At 46.0% G+C, this 15376-nt stretch overlaps 1 protein-coding gene across 1 annotated transcript in view; it reads left to right on the forward strand.

The window, feature by feature from the left end:
• The first annotated feature begins 1267 nt into the window (after positions 1-1267).
• Positions 1268-15376, forward strand: part of cux1a (cut-like homeobox 1a) — a 53012-nt gene continuing 38903 nt past the window's right edge. Inside the window, exon 1 of the mRNA XM_068745132.1 lies at positions 1268-1336. Within this exon, the coding sequence (XP_068601233.1) occupies positions 1274-1336 (63 nt within the window). The 5' untranslated portion in view covers positions 1268-1273. The remainder of the gene's footprint in view (positions 1337-15376) is intronic.

Raw genomic sequence — 15376 nt, forward strand, 5'->3', positions numbered from 1 at the left:
GAGTCAAATTTGGAAAACCCACAAAAAGCTAAAAATGAAAACGATGTGTACAGCAGATGTGTTACCCTGATAAACCTGAGCAGCTCGGCATGCGAAGCCATTACAGGTTGAAGCGGAGGAATTGTGTGTTTTAAGATGCACGGTTTGACACAGGAATTCGTGTCACGCCAGAGATGGTGTATTTATAAAGTCTTTGCATATCCGCCGGCTGAAGGAGGCACGGTGAGCAGGGCCGAAACCTCAGGAGCAGGCAGGATTCCGTGTTAATCAAGGTCACTTCAACCACGTACGCACGCCGACAATACGACCCCTGAGCTGCCCGCCTGCAAAAAAATAGCTAAATAACCCGGATAGGATACCTATACAGGCAGACATATACTATCTTATCCATCCACACTGAGTAAAAGCAAACCTGGAGATACCCATTTTTAAGTTTTATACTGGGTATCCATGCTTTGAGTCAATATTAAAATAATATTTCATTTGACAAGATATTTTGGTCACCTTATATTATTGCATTTAAATAAATTCTGGTATTCTGTGTTTTGCAGCCTGCCTTTATAAACGTCCCACAATAGAACAAGAATAATCAGTTCCCCTTTGGACAGGACAGACTTGCTGTGAATCAGCCCGAGTTGAATAACATAAGAAAAATCTAACCTTTTATCAAAAATGACTTTTAAAATGTGCACCCCCCCTTACCCCTCCCTCTCTCTCTCTCTTTTAAATCTGACTTTTGAGCGCAAGAAATGTTATCAATGATTACGGTCGAAGAAATTAATAGTTGTTTGTCTAAATGATCTTTTTTTTTTTACAGTCGGACAGAGCGTGGATGAAACGTTGGTCCTGAATGCCCCCCCCCCCCCGCTGTGATTATTCTTTCATTTTAGATATGGCTTCCGAATCGCCTCCTGGCTTTATTCCGTTTGATCTTTACTCTCCGTGATGCGCAGTGCTCACGCAAACCGCCCTGCTTAAACATGGACTCGTCCGCCGCTCACAAATGTCCCGCGTCTTAACACCGGGGAGACATGGCGTGTTTTAAGGTCAGTTATTTACCTGCGATATCTCAACATGAATAAAAAAAAAAAAGCTATTTAAGCAATTATAATGGCGTTTTAAGGAAACACCGTACGCTGGCTCCGGTCCGCGCTGAAAGGTGAGCAGCTTGAAGTGGTTCGGTCCGGGTCTTGCGGCCGCCCGCTCCTCTCCACTGAACTCCAACCCCCGCGCGCTCTATCAGCATCTCATTCCTGTCTCAATATGTCTCAAGATGGCGGCCAATGCAGGATCGATGTTTCAATATTGGAAGCGCTTTGACTTACAACAACTACAGGTCAGTCCAGCGTCCGCTCGAACCGCCTCGTCTGCGTTCGCTTCGGCTTTGCCTTCTCTCTTTCGGCTGCTGGGCTTTGTGCTTTTTTTTTCCCCCGGCCCGCCGCCTCGTACGCGTTTTCGGGAGAGAATTCAAGACCTCTTCCTCCACATTGATGAAAGTGGCTCTCTCGCTGATCAGAAATTGATCCTCTTTGTTCAATTCAACATCGATCGGACCACTGCAACTGGGCAAGTCCGGGCGACGCCGCGGGGATGCGCGGAAATAAAAACAAAACGTCGGGGCTTTTGGCGAGAAGCTTTCGGCCCGGCTACCTTTATTGCGTGTTCAGTAACTTTTACCGGAGCGAGTAGCCGTAGTTAGCCCGACGCTTTAGCCGCTGAGGTTGGATTATTTTGGGGGAAAAAAAATAAGTAGCGACTCGTTAACCGGTGGCGCTGTGGGGACACACACGCCGCGGAGACGCAGACAACAACGCGTCGCTTGTGTGTTTCTCTGCTTTAAATTTTTTTTATAGTTTTTTTTTTTTTTTTTTTTACTCGGTAAGTTTTTATGAACGCGAATGAAAACATTTAGCAGATTTAACGGGTTAGAGGCAGGTTTATTTTTTATTTTTTATTTTTATTTTTTAAAGTCGTCTCCGCGATTCTGGTTGTTGTTGTTGTTATTTATTCGGTCTCCCTTGACGGCAATAATAACACAGTTAGATATTTACGGACATTGCCACGTCCGTGGAAGCAGACGGGACGGGGCAGCGTTTGTTGACGTAGCTTTTAAAATCAAATGGGGGGGGGGGGGGGAGATTAATTATGAAATATCATGACCTTGTTTGTAGCGAACTCCAGAAACGTCCCAGCCTCACGCACGCGAATATTCCCGGCGGTCTCTGATAAGATCCAAGGCAAAGTAAAGGATGGAACATTCGGGCCTCCGTAGCTTCGTGTACATCAGAGACAATGGCACTGTTGTGTTGTTGTGTGTGCGTGTGTGTGTGTGCGTGTGTGTGTGTCCCCGTGGCATTTAACTCGCATTGATGAATTACAAATCATGAATATGAGTATCTCGGTCTCCGTCGTCATTAACATGAGGTTGCAGGCCGATGCAGGCTGGCCTGACTGTTCGTGCGCTCCGTGCACACGTGCACGCATGCTTGGGATTTAAACTTTTATTTAGGTCACGATGCGCCGATGACTGTGCAGACAAAAGGACGGTGATCAAGTCTTCCCAGTGGGCTTTGTGTCTCACTTTGTGCCTCACTTTGTGTCTCACTTTGTGTCTCACTTTGTGCCTCACTTTGTGCCACATCATCGAGGCTCCACTTCTCCTACTTATTCCATCCTGCCGGGTCCTCCTCCTCGTGCCCCCTTGTTCATGCATTATGTAAAAAAAAAACAACCGAGAGAGAGAGAGAGAGAGAGAGACTGATTTCTCTTGTCTTTCCTCACCATCTCCCACCCCCTTCCTGTCTACCCCCCCCCCCCCCATTTTTTCTTCCTCACCTCCCCCTCCCCTCGTTTTTTCCCTGTCTTCCCTGGCCCTTCACCCTGCTTTCACCCATTCCGTCCTGTTGGAACTGGTACGTGTGAATTTTGTCTGAGATCACTTTTTTTTTTTTTTTCGTGGATTGACTGCCAGCACGGACAGCGAAGGCACCGCCAGGCTGCCGGGACATGAAAAATGCATCGCATAAGTTTGTGATAAGGCCCTGGGTAATTATGGCAAAGCCCCCCCCCCCCCATCACAAGCGATTAGTCAGGATAGTGAATCTGAGTGTGTGCAAAAAGCCTGGCGGTTGGCAGGCCTGTCTGCAGGATAGGAATCAAACTTGGGTGTGCGTGTGTGCAGAATTGCTCAGAACGTTCGCTGTCTATTATTGATGACATCTTATTTACTCTCCCGCCCATTGTGAGCCTCCTAGAGGAAAGCCTTCAGACGGACGGAATAATGTCGAGTTGGTGTGATATGATCACGGCCTGCACATGGTCTCGACCGCCAATCGCTTTGTCATTTGCTTCGTCCTTCTGATTGAAGGGACAATGGGCTCTTAGACTCGCGGGCTGTGTTCGAAGCACTGACAAAGACGTGCTTTTATTTAGTTTCTTTTGATGATGGCTGTCTGACCCGCCCTGAGACACATGCCAGCGCCACGGCCACAAATGGGCACCAGGAGCGATGCTTTTAGGGAGGACTTGCGAAATGGATCAGTGATGCAGAGAGGATGGCAGTGAATTACAGATGGAGGAGGTTTTAGCGTCTCTAATCCCTGTCTGTCCATTACAGAGTGGAGTTTCTTTAGAGCGGATCATCACTCCTCCCTCCTGTTGTTATTTATTTTCTGTCTTTCTTTTAATTTTTGACCCAGGCAAGCAGTTTGCTGGAACATTGAGCTCCTACTTGAGCGAGTGTGTGTGTGTGTGTGTGTGTGTGTGTGTGTCTGTGTGTGTCGCTACGGGGAAAACGTAAGAGTGAACAGTTGAGCCTGAACCTATACTTTTATATTTTCTGTCTAAAATTAAGAACAGACCTTTTTCTTAAACACAATTTAGGCTTAATAGCCTACATCCCACCTCATAACATTTCCCGGAACAGTGCACCCCGCCTCCCTGCGTTAACGTACAGCTACGTAGCGACTTGGTTGGAAACCGATCTGTGGCTCGTTCTTATTCGCCACCTCCCTCCTAATGGGTAAATTTAGGAAAAGGGTTTTTGTAAGGTGATCCCAGAGCTGTGGTCAGTGGCAACCCGAGTGGCTTAAATCTCTCAGCGACTGGCCTGCTGTTGTCTGTTGGAGTTTCAGTGCTAATTTATGAGCCGCTTGTCTGAACTCACTGGCGGGATATTTTTACCTTTTCTGTTGCTGCACAGGCTGGGGGGGGGGGGAGCAACGGAGGAAGGGGGGATCACGTCATGCTTTTTACTGTAGCCAACCGCTCCTCTGCCCAGTGACAAAATCTGGCATCGGGACTGAGGTTTCTCTGTGCCGGTGGGTGGCGAGCGACTAAGCATGAGTCAGAGAGGGGGACGTGGGGTGCACGTCAGGTCTCCGGCCCGCGCTGAGGCTACTTTAGGGCTATGTCATTCTGCATTCTAAGAGGCGCGTCCTTAAGAAGGAAACGCTCCGGACGACGGGAGCACAACACAGCAGCTGTCTGAAAACTGAAACGAAAAGTTCCCCTCATCGGCCTGGTCGGTGGCTGATTCTCAGCGGAGGCCGCTACTCCTCAGCTCTTCAGTGATTTACTGTACAGAACGGCCCCGACTCCTCCTGCTGAGTGTCTACACGGCGTTCAGTTTATACAATATTTAGTATAAAAGGTGACTATGTTTGCGACGTCAAAGCTGGTATTGGAATATTAAATAATTTACTGGACATGGAAAAGAAATGTTGAATGTGCTTGAACGGAAAAAAGCACATAAAAAGTCGGGATTGCCGTGCAGAGGAAGGGCCTTTTCTTCTCGGAACTTAAAGTGTCACATATGTTTCCACGGTTTGAACTGTGAGATTCCGGATTTAACATTGTGACTACTATATACAGAAATGCCTGAAATAACTGTGGGGTCAACTCGCACCGCAAAATCGAGGGAGTTTCTCTCCTGTCGCAACGTTGGTGTTCTTGCATTTCAAACGAATCGCGACCGCTTCCAGACAGACGAGATACAAGCAGCTTGTATTCAAGCTGTGTGTCGTCCCCCCCCCCCGCGGGTCGATCGAAGGCATTCGGAGGTCTGTGTGAATTCTCCCGGGCTTCCGCTAAAGTAAACGGGTCGCTGCTTACTCCTAGCTTGACGACTTCGGACCTTCTTTTCTTCCATGCCATTCTGAAGCATAGCGAGACTTTTCAGTCTAATCATGATCATAAAAATGTGTTGGCAGTATTTTTTATATATATATATGTATATATATACTTGATGTCTAGGCATGTTCACTACCTAAATAACATTAGATTCGTCATCTGTCCGGTACTTAACAGTCTGCATCGTGTACGGGCGCTCCTGGAGCTGGGACCGCTATAAAAGTATGAGAAAGCGTCTCTTCGGCTTTAATAATAGTCAGAGAATCTGTGGATTAAGCCAGGTCAGAATTTCATGTTTGATGTGGCTCGTAATAATCTTTCTTTATTGCTTCCATATCTCACACCACACAATACTGAAACATGTTAATGTGACTACACAGACAAAACTGCCACCCACTCGACCAGCAACAAGAGCACAGGGGGCGCTTTCCAGAGACCCATTTTCAAGTGGCAGGCATTATTTACAGACCCCCCCCCCCCCCTCACCTCCAGCATCATAGAGTTTCACAGTGCCTCATGGCAGAAGCATCCGTTACTCTGCTGCTCTGTATTCCGCCGGGGAGAGCCGGCTCTTCACTGACTGGACACTTCTCTTTCGTCTTGCTGTGGAATTTACCGTCTTTTTTTTTCCACTTCACTGTAGGAATGACGCCCACGTTGTTTAGAAAGCAAGCCTGCACTCAAAGCAGAGCCGCCAAGTCTGGAGTAATTATATATATATATATATCGTCTGGTGTTCATTTGGTGATATTAAGCCTGTGATAGTCGGTAAACAAAAATGGTTTTCCTTATCCCCAGTTAACTGGAAAGATGTCCGGATCATCAATGGGCTCAGAGTGATTCTATCGCGTGCAACAGAACAGTCAGACGAGCTCTTCTGTTACTTTTGTTCTTTTCTTTTTGCTTGCCTGTCACAGGTGTTTTGCTGTTGTTGTTGTCTTGCTGCTTTCAGTCTGTGGGCCTAAGTTGCCCCCCCCCCCCCCCCCACTACACCTTATCGTTGGAAAGTTTCTGAAAGTCCATTTTGTAATGTCATTTAAATGCAGAAAACAAAAAATGGCGAAACTACTTTGTGAAGGCAGAGCTGCAGCATGACAGTCTGCAATGCTCAACTTGTGTTTAGTTCACCTTTGGGTTGTGAGGATGCCTATAAAAGAGGGGACAGCATTCTGTTAAGCTGTCTCCGTCAACGCCGTGAGACCGCCATCAGCAGAGCAGCGCAAACTTCAGCTGATGAAAACTCACAGCAGCATTAAATGACTTATGTCGAAGAAAAGGACCGGCTCCTCTTCCTTTTTCTGCACCTCCGTTAGCGCCTTGGAGAGCGGTGTCCTTCCTGCGAGCCAACAGCGCAGCAGAGAGGCTGCTGCAAACGTCACATTAATGCCGCAACGGAGCAATCCGCCGCCGCCGCCGCCTCCTCATTTAATATTCTCATCAGAGGGATGTTAAAATGGCTTGCACTCACTAAAACTACGTGGAAAGTTTTTATGGCGTCACCAGAGTAGGATTCCAGTTCCCCTCTAGTGTTGTAGTTACATTTTTGCAGTCAATAATGGATCTATAATCGGCGTACGTGCAAACTCAATGCAATGAAAAATAATTCCTGACATCTGGAGAGCCTGAACCAAATCTGTTTTAAAAAAAATTAAAAAACATTTAACCAGAAAAATAGTTAATCAACGGTTAAAATAGTTGATGAGTAATCTTCAGTGATTCAAGCCATTTATTCTGGATCATTCTGCCATTACCTTCCCTATTTCACTCATGTAATACTTAACCTTTATTGATGGGAGTGGAAACTGAAGAAATGTGTGGTGAGAGATAAATTTGAATAATAACAACCATGTCCGAAAACTGTCATCAAAAGCGGTCCATGAAATTGGACCCTTTGGAGCCCATGTGAAGCCTGGGAAAGATTTATAGTATTTTGAGAAATTAGTCAGGATGTTAACATGTAGATATAAAAAAGGGGCAATTAACCAGAACAAAAGATGGAGCCCCATTTCCACAGTGTGGTGTGATATTTGTGACCATCGGCAGACAGTCCCCCCGGTCGGGGGGGCCAGCATGTAAAACATTTTTGACAAGTTTGGCTGAGTTCACTGCAGAGCCGCTGCGCTCCACTGTGCCCAATTTTGTGTCCATTTTCACCAGCCTGCCAAAATGTGTACGTCAAGCTAATGCTCGGTGTCCTCCTGGTGGACACAAACGCTTTGGTAGACCACTTGCCCGGTGCCATTTTAATGTTGGTTATCTCACTGTTATCAAATGGACTTGGGATAAATCTGGCCTGAGGGTCTCCATGTGCGGACCTCATCCCATGTCAACCCGTGACTCCAGTATCAGTGACGATGGGTATTGAATTCTAATAGTTCTATTCGTGTGTCCAAATGGTCCAAGTGTTGAATTATGATATTGGCATGGGCTGATTGCCCCTGGGGTGAATTATGATATTGGCATGGGCTGATTGCCCCTGGGGTGAATTATGATAGTGGCATGGGCTGCAGGCTAATGGTTCTTAGTATTGAATTATATTTTTGGCGCGCTTTGATGGTGCAGGGACAGAATTGTGATGTGACTTGCTATTTGCTAATAGCTCAGTCTTATCATTTCCAGTGTCAATCATGACACAGGTGACTGGATCCGTAGCCGTCCTTCAGGATTGGTCAGTTAGGCTGCTCATGCCCAATTAACTTTCACGTTCAGCCTCAGTTCTCACGCTGGATTCTGTGACGATAATCACCTTTGCCTTTGACATATTCAGTTTATGAAGAAAGTCATGAAATGGCCGCATGTTGGGAATGTATTAAAAGCAAATGGGTTGTTTTTCACCTCCATAATGATTCTTATCTTGTATCGGAGTGAACTTTAATTGGTTCTCCTCGCAGCTATAAGGTTGGTGATATGCTTAACGGTTTAATGTGAGTGAATTTGGCATTTTCATGCAATGCCATGAAAGTTTAGAAGGACTCTAATGTTCGTAATGGAACAGTTCTAGCTGAGTCTGGCATAGCTTGTTTCTCTTAGCGTCCACACCTTTGTGGTGTTTATGTTGAGCTCAGTCCCATTTTGGTAGTTTACAGCAAAGCAGAGCTGTGATGTCCTGCTGCCAGCTCGGAGAGCAAGCGGACGGCCTGCTTCTGTGTCAGCCCTCTAAAAATAACACAGACGGCTGGCTGGTCTCAGCAGAAAACTACCACCGATTATGATGATTCAACTACCCTGTATTCACAGGTGTGTGTGTGTGTGTGTGTGTGTGTGTCGGGGGGTGCGTAACAAATTGTTCTGTGCTGCCAGTGTACTATTCACTGCTCTCATTTCACTTTGTAGGTTGGCAAACTTTGCTTAGTCAGAGCAACTTAGAAAATGTTGAGGAAGTGCGTGTGTTTATTTTTTGTTTCTGGGGTATAATCATCTAAGGCGAGGACCGGCTGATTTATGATTTATGCTTCGGGGTCAGGGGTCCGGCCAGCACGAACTCTAAATGTAATCCTTAAATAATATAGAATATAGTGGCAGCTTGGTACCTCGGTTTGCGTGCGCCTTGTTTTACGAACACAACGTAAGAACAACTTTTGACTCGGATGGCAAACAAGCTTCCCGTGCACCCCGACTACACTGAGACAGACAACCACTCGCGCTCTATGGACAATTTTGAAGTGTCCAATTCACATAAATTGCATGTTTTGGAGATGGGAGGAAACCGGAGAAACCTCATGCAGACATGGTGAACATACAAACCGCACAGGAAGGGATCGAAACCGGGACCTTCGTGCTATGAGGCAACCGTTGTTTCTTGTGCTTTAAGTCTATCCTCATTATGGCTCCCAATAAAGTAAACATTTCTACGTGTAGTGGGGCTAAGAAGCCGAATATAAGGGTATTTGAAGGAGTGGTCTACCTTCTCCTCCACCTGCGCCACACACTTTCAACAACAAAGGTAAATTGTACAATTATTACTCATTTTTATTATAGTATTCATGTATAACTGCACTGTGCTGTTCTATAATTAAGGTTAACTTTAATTCCTTTCTATATTTTTGCCACATGATCAAAACCTTTTTTATGGGCTTAAGTGTCGGAGAACGGATGAACTGGATTTACATTAATTTAAATGGGAAACATTGTTCCGGCTTATGAACGTTTTGGGTTGCGAACGGAGTCAAAGAACAGATTAAGTTTGTGAACCGAGGTTCCACTGTGCATTGCCTTCAGCGCATCAAATCTCAGACCAAACAGTAATTTGTTCTCATTAGCGTGAACCCAAAACCATGCTGTGTTTGGGTTAGGGTTAGAGATCGTACCAGTGTGATGTCAGACCCCAGAGGATTAGGGTTTTAAATGGCTGTATCTGCTATAACTCTGCTGTTATTACACAGGCTTTTCCTAATGCAGGATTAATAAACATAGGATTTTACATAGGACATTGTAGCCTGTTTCACCAAAACACAGGAAATTCTATTCAAATAAGTCAGTCCTGTACTTTAGAAATGTATTGGACATCCTCAGTGCGTACCATAACCTCCTCCTGACCTCTGACCCGAGCAGCTGTCAGTCTGGAGCCGGGGTTCAGAGGCGGTCTGACCTTGGAGACCTCGCTGTGACCTCGGCTGTCTGACCGGCCGAACCTTTAGAGCCAACAGACGATGACTTGACCATCTGTCTTTCCTTTTAAACGTCCAGCCTCTTCAAACTTGAACGTGATTTGATGTGGAAATTAGAAAGGTAAATACAATTGTCACAAAATTAGCCTAGGCCCCTTTCAAGATATTAATATACAATTAAATATAGCATATATTAGTGTTATTTCTTAAGGATGCCTGAATGAGTAGCCAGATTCAGGCATTCTTTCCTATTTTGTGAGTAATTTGTGGATTCCTGAAGGAGTCCGTGTCTACTCTGCACACCCCAATTTTAAAACCGTTAAACTGGAAGTGAGAGTTGTTCTCTTGAGGGAGGGGGGCGGGAAGGGACTATGTGTTTAGTGGACACATGCTCATCCGCTGACTGCTGTCTGACCCTGAGTTCAGTGGTATGGTTATTAATAGGCCCAGAGGCCTCAACTTCCAGGAGGCCCTCTGATCAGCTCCAGATGTGGGATGGAAGAGGACAATTCTGCCTCAGCCTGGCCTTTCACATGAGGCAGAAAGTAGGGAGATAGGCACTGATAGAGTGGGGGAGGGAGGGAGGAGGGAGGGAGGGAGGGAGGGAGGGAAGGACGGACGGACGGGAGACCTTTCCACAGCGGGAGAGTGTTTTGTGTGGTTTTTTTTTCCTGCATGTTTTTTTCTCTCTCGTTTATTACAATCTCTGCCCCAAGACCAAAAGACCATAAAAAACGTATGGCATCACCATGGCGACCATAATAACTACCTATAAAACAGCGTGTAAACTGTGAACTAAGACAAACAGCCCTGGCTGGCTGGCTGAATGAATGACTGCCTTCCGCCATAAAACTATTTGAGAGCCAGACTGAAGGAATGCCTTGGAGGCTGCTGCTGCTGTCACGACACATGAAAGGATTAGGCTCCGTGTTTTATCTCCTCTTCATCTGATGGTAATGGATAAGCTGAGTGTAGCCTATCATCTGACGCTTGGGCTGAGGGTTTGATGTTTTTAGTAGGGTGACTGTTTGTTGAGTTGACCACTTTGGTCTATTGATTGCTGTTTGATGGTTTTGATATGTAGGCTGCGTGGAGCAGGTCAAGTCTTTTATGCAACGAGGGCTCCAAATAGCTTTTAGCTGTCCGTCACCCCCCCCCCCCCCCCCCCCCCCCTATACTCCAGTGGTTCATTTGATGTTTGGAGCAATCAATAAAAAGAGCTTGAGCTCTTACACATGCTCCATCCTACTTCCCACTAAACCCAATCCCTCTTGTGCTGTCGTTATATCATATTCTCTCAAAGCAGAATAAATGATATAATTACAGCCTGTTACATAGCCTAATGCACGCTAATTATTCTGTTCTTACTGTAAGGATTAGCTATGCTCATTCTTTTCCTCACTGCCTCTCTTTTCCTCTTAAAAGTTGTGCAAGCAGAGCAGAAATCTCTCTTGCTCATGAAGGCTGAGTAAGTCTTTGCCCCGGGCAACTCGGGCTGTTGATGTTGATCATAAAGACCACGGGTGTCAAAATCAGTCAGGAGGCATGGTCACGCTAGAAGATAGTGACAGCATGGGCTGGAGACATTAATGAGTCTAGATGCGTCTTAATGAGGTACTTTGATGTGTTTGGGATTTATTTGTCGAAGTGAAAATGGGTTCCGGTAAAACTCCTGTATTGTCTAGAAAATCATTGGATCGATCAGATAGACAAAGCTAAATTAAGATGTGTTAAAGGTCCCATATTGTGCCCTTTTTCCACAATGCAGGCGACAGAGAGAGCTGGATGTGTGGAGAGTGAACCACGAAGGCATTATTTTACACTTCTTGTCACACCAAGACAAACATCTTACAGATCTGAACTAATACGGCATGTGTGGTTTCAGTGTGAGTGTTGTTTTTTTATTTTTTTTTAACACATTTCTATTGTCTGCTGCTCTGGTGAACCTTTCAGTGTTCACCATTGGTTACTTGTGTTCACATTTGACGTCATTATAAACTAACGGCGATGTCAGTCGTTGCCCTAGTCATCGGGACGAACGCTAGGTGTGTGTGCCTCATGGTCTAAGGAGCAGCACGCTTTCGCCCAGACTTGATTCATCTCTATCGCCCCTCTATGATCACAGTTCCCATTTTTTAGTCCGTATCAGTGCAGTCATCCCCTCCCCAATCTCCTCTCACTGGCACAGAATGGCTCCCTGGCTGAATAAAAGCATTAATTCAGGGATGAGAGGTGTGGATACTCTTGCCCCCCCCCCCCCCCCCCCCCACTCGCTGTATGGTTCTCTTCTTCTCTATCTGTGCTCTGTTTGTAATGCGTGGCCTTTATCGTAGCCGAAACAGCTCACTACCCTCTGATCCTATCTCAGATCTCAATATCCCAGCCGTTCCACCCTGTAAACGCAGGGATGAAAAATCTTGCCCTTTCACCGGTGCATTACACCCTAACATATCGCCGTACCCCTCTCCTTCCATTTGCACACATACCGCTGGCCCTTTGTGACACAAGCCTCCATCTGAATTGGAACGTTGCAAAATGAGACCAAAAGCGCTGGTCTTCCTCCATTCCAAAAACCGACAGTCTCATTATATTTGTATTTAGGCTCAGTCCTGGCCTTTGAGAACCTTTTCCAGACAATTGGTCGGGCAAAAATAACGACTAGCTCTCAGCAAACTTCAGGAGAGCTCATGCTTGGATGTTGGGGAGATAAAACAACAACCAGTCTCTCAGCAGAGAAACACGGATCAATACAAACAAGGCTGGGGCGTAAAAAGGCTGTTTTTGATCCAGGCTCGAGTCGGCGTCAGTGAGGTGAGTCTTGACAGCTCTTGTGCTGTTGGTAGATATGAATCAATGTTCCAAAAAAAAAAGAAGCAAAACGCTCAGGGACCACAAGCATCTTGTTAGATTGTGGAGAGTGGTAGGCTAAACCCCCTCTCGCACCAAAACGCTCGACACACAAACACAGGTGCGCAAACACACAGCTCCACAATCACACACAAAAGTGTTTGGGCCTTGGTTGTCACAGTGGAACTATTGTGCAGCTTGTGGTGAAGCAAACTTTGCACCTTGACTCCGGTTGGATCAAAAGAAATGAGATTCAGGAGTGACTTGTCTTCATACCCTTTTGTGGTTTGAGAAAACAGGTTGTTGGCACATTTAACTTTCTGCACCCTCCTATGTCGAGGGTAGGGAGGCAGACGTGCATCCAGGGTTATAGTCTCTCACTGTTATCTGTGCTGTGCTGTGATGTGTTTTGAGGGGGCGTGCCTGTGATCTGTGATCATGTACCGTGTCGTCGCAGCAAGTGTGGGCTGTCTTTCCTGACTGAGGCAGCGCCACACGGTGGGTTCGGTGCAGACGAGCGGAGGAACGCTGCGAGGGTAGATGGAGGGGGAGTTTCAGAGGTAGATTTCAGATAAGATGTCTTTCCTGACGCGTTTACTGTTTATTATCATAACCACATAACAGCCTCAGACATGTCGGAGATAAAAGGAAAGATTAGTGACTGCAGTGGAAGGACAGAAAACGCGATCTCCTAAACATGTCATGTCACCAGGCTCACGGAAAAGTTTCATTCAAAGAAACGCCAGACTCTTCTGCAGTGTGTCAAATACACGCTCACATTACTGGGGGGGATTGAGTATATTTTTGTCTCTTATAATGCTTCACTTCAATTCATTCTCCGCGAGATTGATGTGGCGAACATGCACCGAATGTTGAGCAGTTAACCTACATCGTGTTTGGACTAAAGGAAAAGTGGCAGACTCGGGTGTAAACGAATCACTTCTGCGAGTTCCAGTCCTAATTATTCTACAGAGGAACGGGATCTGAAGCAAATCCTGCGCCGCGTTCTCTCCTCCTGTGCGCACACCTTTGGTCACCGTGGCGGCGCAGACGGCAGCTGCAGCCAGATTGACTTCATACTGTGTACAAAACAATAACTTTGTTGTCATTCCAGCAGCCTATCTGTCTCGGCATCGTCGGCGTGTGAGGGTATAAGGAAGTTTTTGATACCTCAATTAAAGTGCGTCTGTCTCCTCTTGTCTCGTTTAGACTGTAGTTGGTATGATTGGCATAATCAGACCCGCTTGATTGGTGCCTCCCATTTAATTAATCCGTCTCACTGTATCATCACCTGTGGCTCATTAGTGTAATTAGAGCACATTAGGCAGCTAGAAGGCCTCTGTCTGGCTGCAGATGAGTGGGAAGAATTTCATTCGGAGGGATGAACGTGCACGCACATGCACCTTGGCGTCTGACGGCCAGTGGTAATGGGATTTGTACGGTGACCACAGCAGTAGGAGGCGGCTCTCTTTTCGTTTGGCCCAGCCCCCCCCTGCAAGCTGCGAACATGGCTCACTGTGCCAAATGCTGGGAGAACATGCTAGCAGACTTCCTCTTTTGAAAGGGAGTTCAAAAGAATGTGGAAAGACTGGGCTCCCCCAAGTTATTGCCGCGGCCCGTATGTGCATTCATGTGAGAGAGCACACGCGTGTGGAGCAGTACGCAGGAGGGCTTCCTCGCCAAGTCAGTGTTGAGGTCTCTCGAGGGAGTGTTGGCAATCTGTTCCAATCGTCTTTACAGCTGACCAGACGACCAAATGAACCAGGACAGGGACTGCTGCTGTGGGCCGGTCCAGCCAAGCCAAGCAGGGCTGTTAAAGCAATCACACAGGCATTACAGCCTACTTAATGCTTCCCTGCACACACCATAGTCCATCGTCTGCTAAACTAGATGGTTGCAGCGCTAACCAGCCATAGCCAGATGTAAAACAAATGGCACCGGAGCTAATGTGAGTATTTGAATGAATTGTCACCAATAATTTTGAAAGTAAAATGTTTCAAAGTCAGAGAAAGGAGATCCGGAAGCTTTTGACCTCAGACGGAGACCAAGCATGTTTACATTATGGTGAATCAGCAATACACTGCTGGTATTTGCACACCGACGGAGATATTGATTATATTTCTAGAAATATGTGCTCCTTTAAACATGTTTTATTCTGGGTTTTTTTTTTTATTGTGTTTCTTCCTGTCTTAATTATTTATTATTATTATTTTTGGGAGGTTTATCAGAGGAGCACGATGCCAGTCATTGATGTCAAACACGAGGAGAAGAACCTCAGTGGAATGTTAGATTGCAGAGCGTCCCGTAGAGCAGCAGTGCCTGAACTGAACAGTATTCCCCTACAAAATGTTTAGCTTGACCAAGCCAGCAAAACCGCTGAATCGACTCTGTTTGCCGATGATCCTTAATAAATCCCAAATGAGGGGGATGTACTGGTTTGGATTTGTTGGAAGCCTATATGGAAACAGCTTTCCATGGTTTAAAAAAAAAAAAATCAAATATCACGCTTGTGCTGCTGACCTTTGTACAAAATGAAACATGCTAAGCCCACTATTGTGCCCTTTCGGGCACTCCACGCAGTTTCCATTTGTGTTCACTGTCAGGACTTCGGATAGATAGTGACAGATGTCGCCATTCCAGTCGTTATAAAAATGAAAGGTCTTTAATTTAACCGCCCATTAATCTGGCTATCAGTTATCTTTAGTTCTGGCAGTAATAGCAACTGTGATGTCCTGTTAACTTGCATCGGGTTACTGGACCGATTGGGCCCTGACGGATCTCACTGCAAGACA

The sequence above is a fragment of the Brachionichthys hirsutus genome, chromosome 11 (assembly GCF_040956055.1).
Source record: "Brachionichthys hirsutus isolate HB-005 chromosome 11, CSIRO-AGI_Bhir_v1, whole genome shotgun sequence".
NCBI classification, from domain to species: Eukaryota; Metazoa; Chordata; class Actinopteri; order Lophiiformes; family Brachionichthyidae; genus Brachionichthys; species Brachionichthys hirsutus.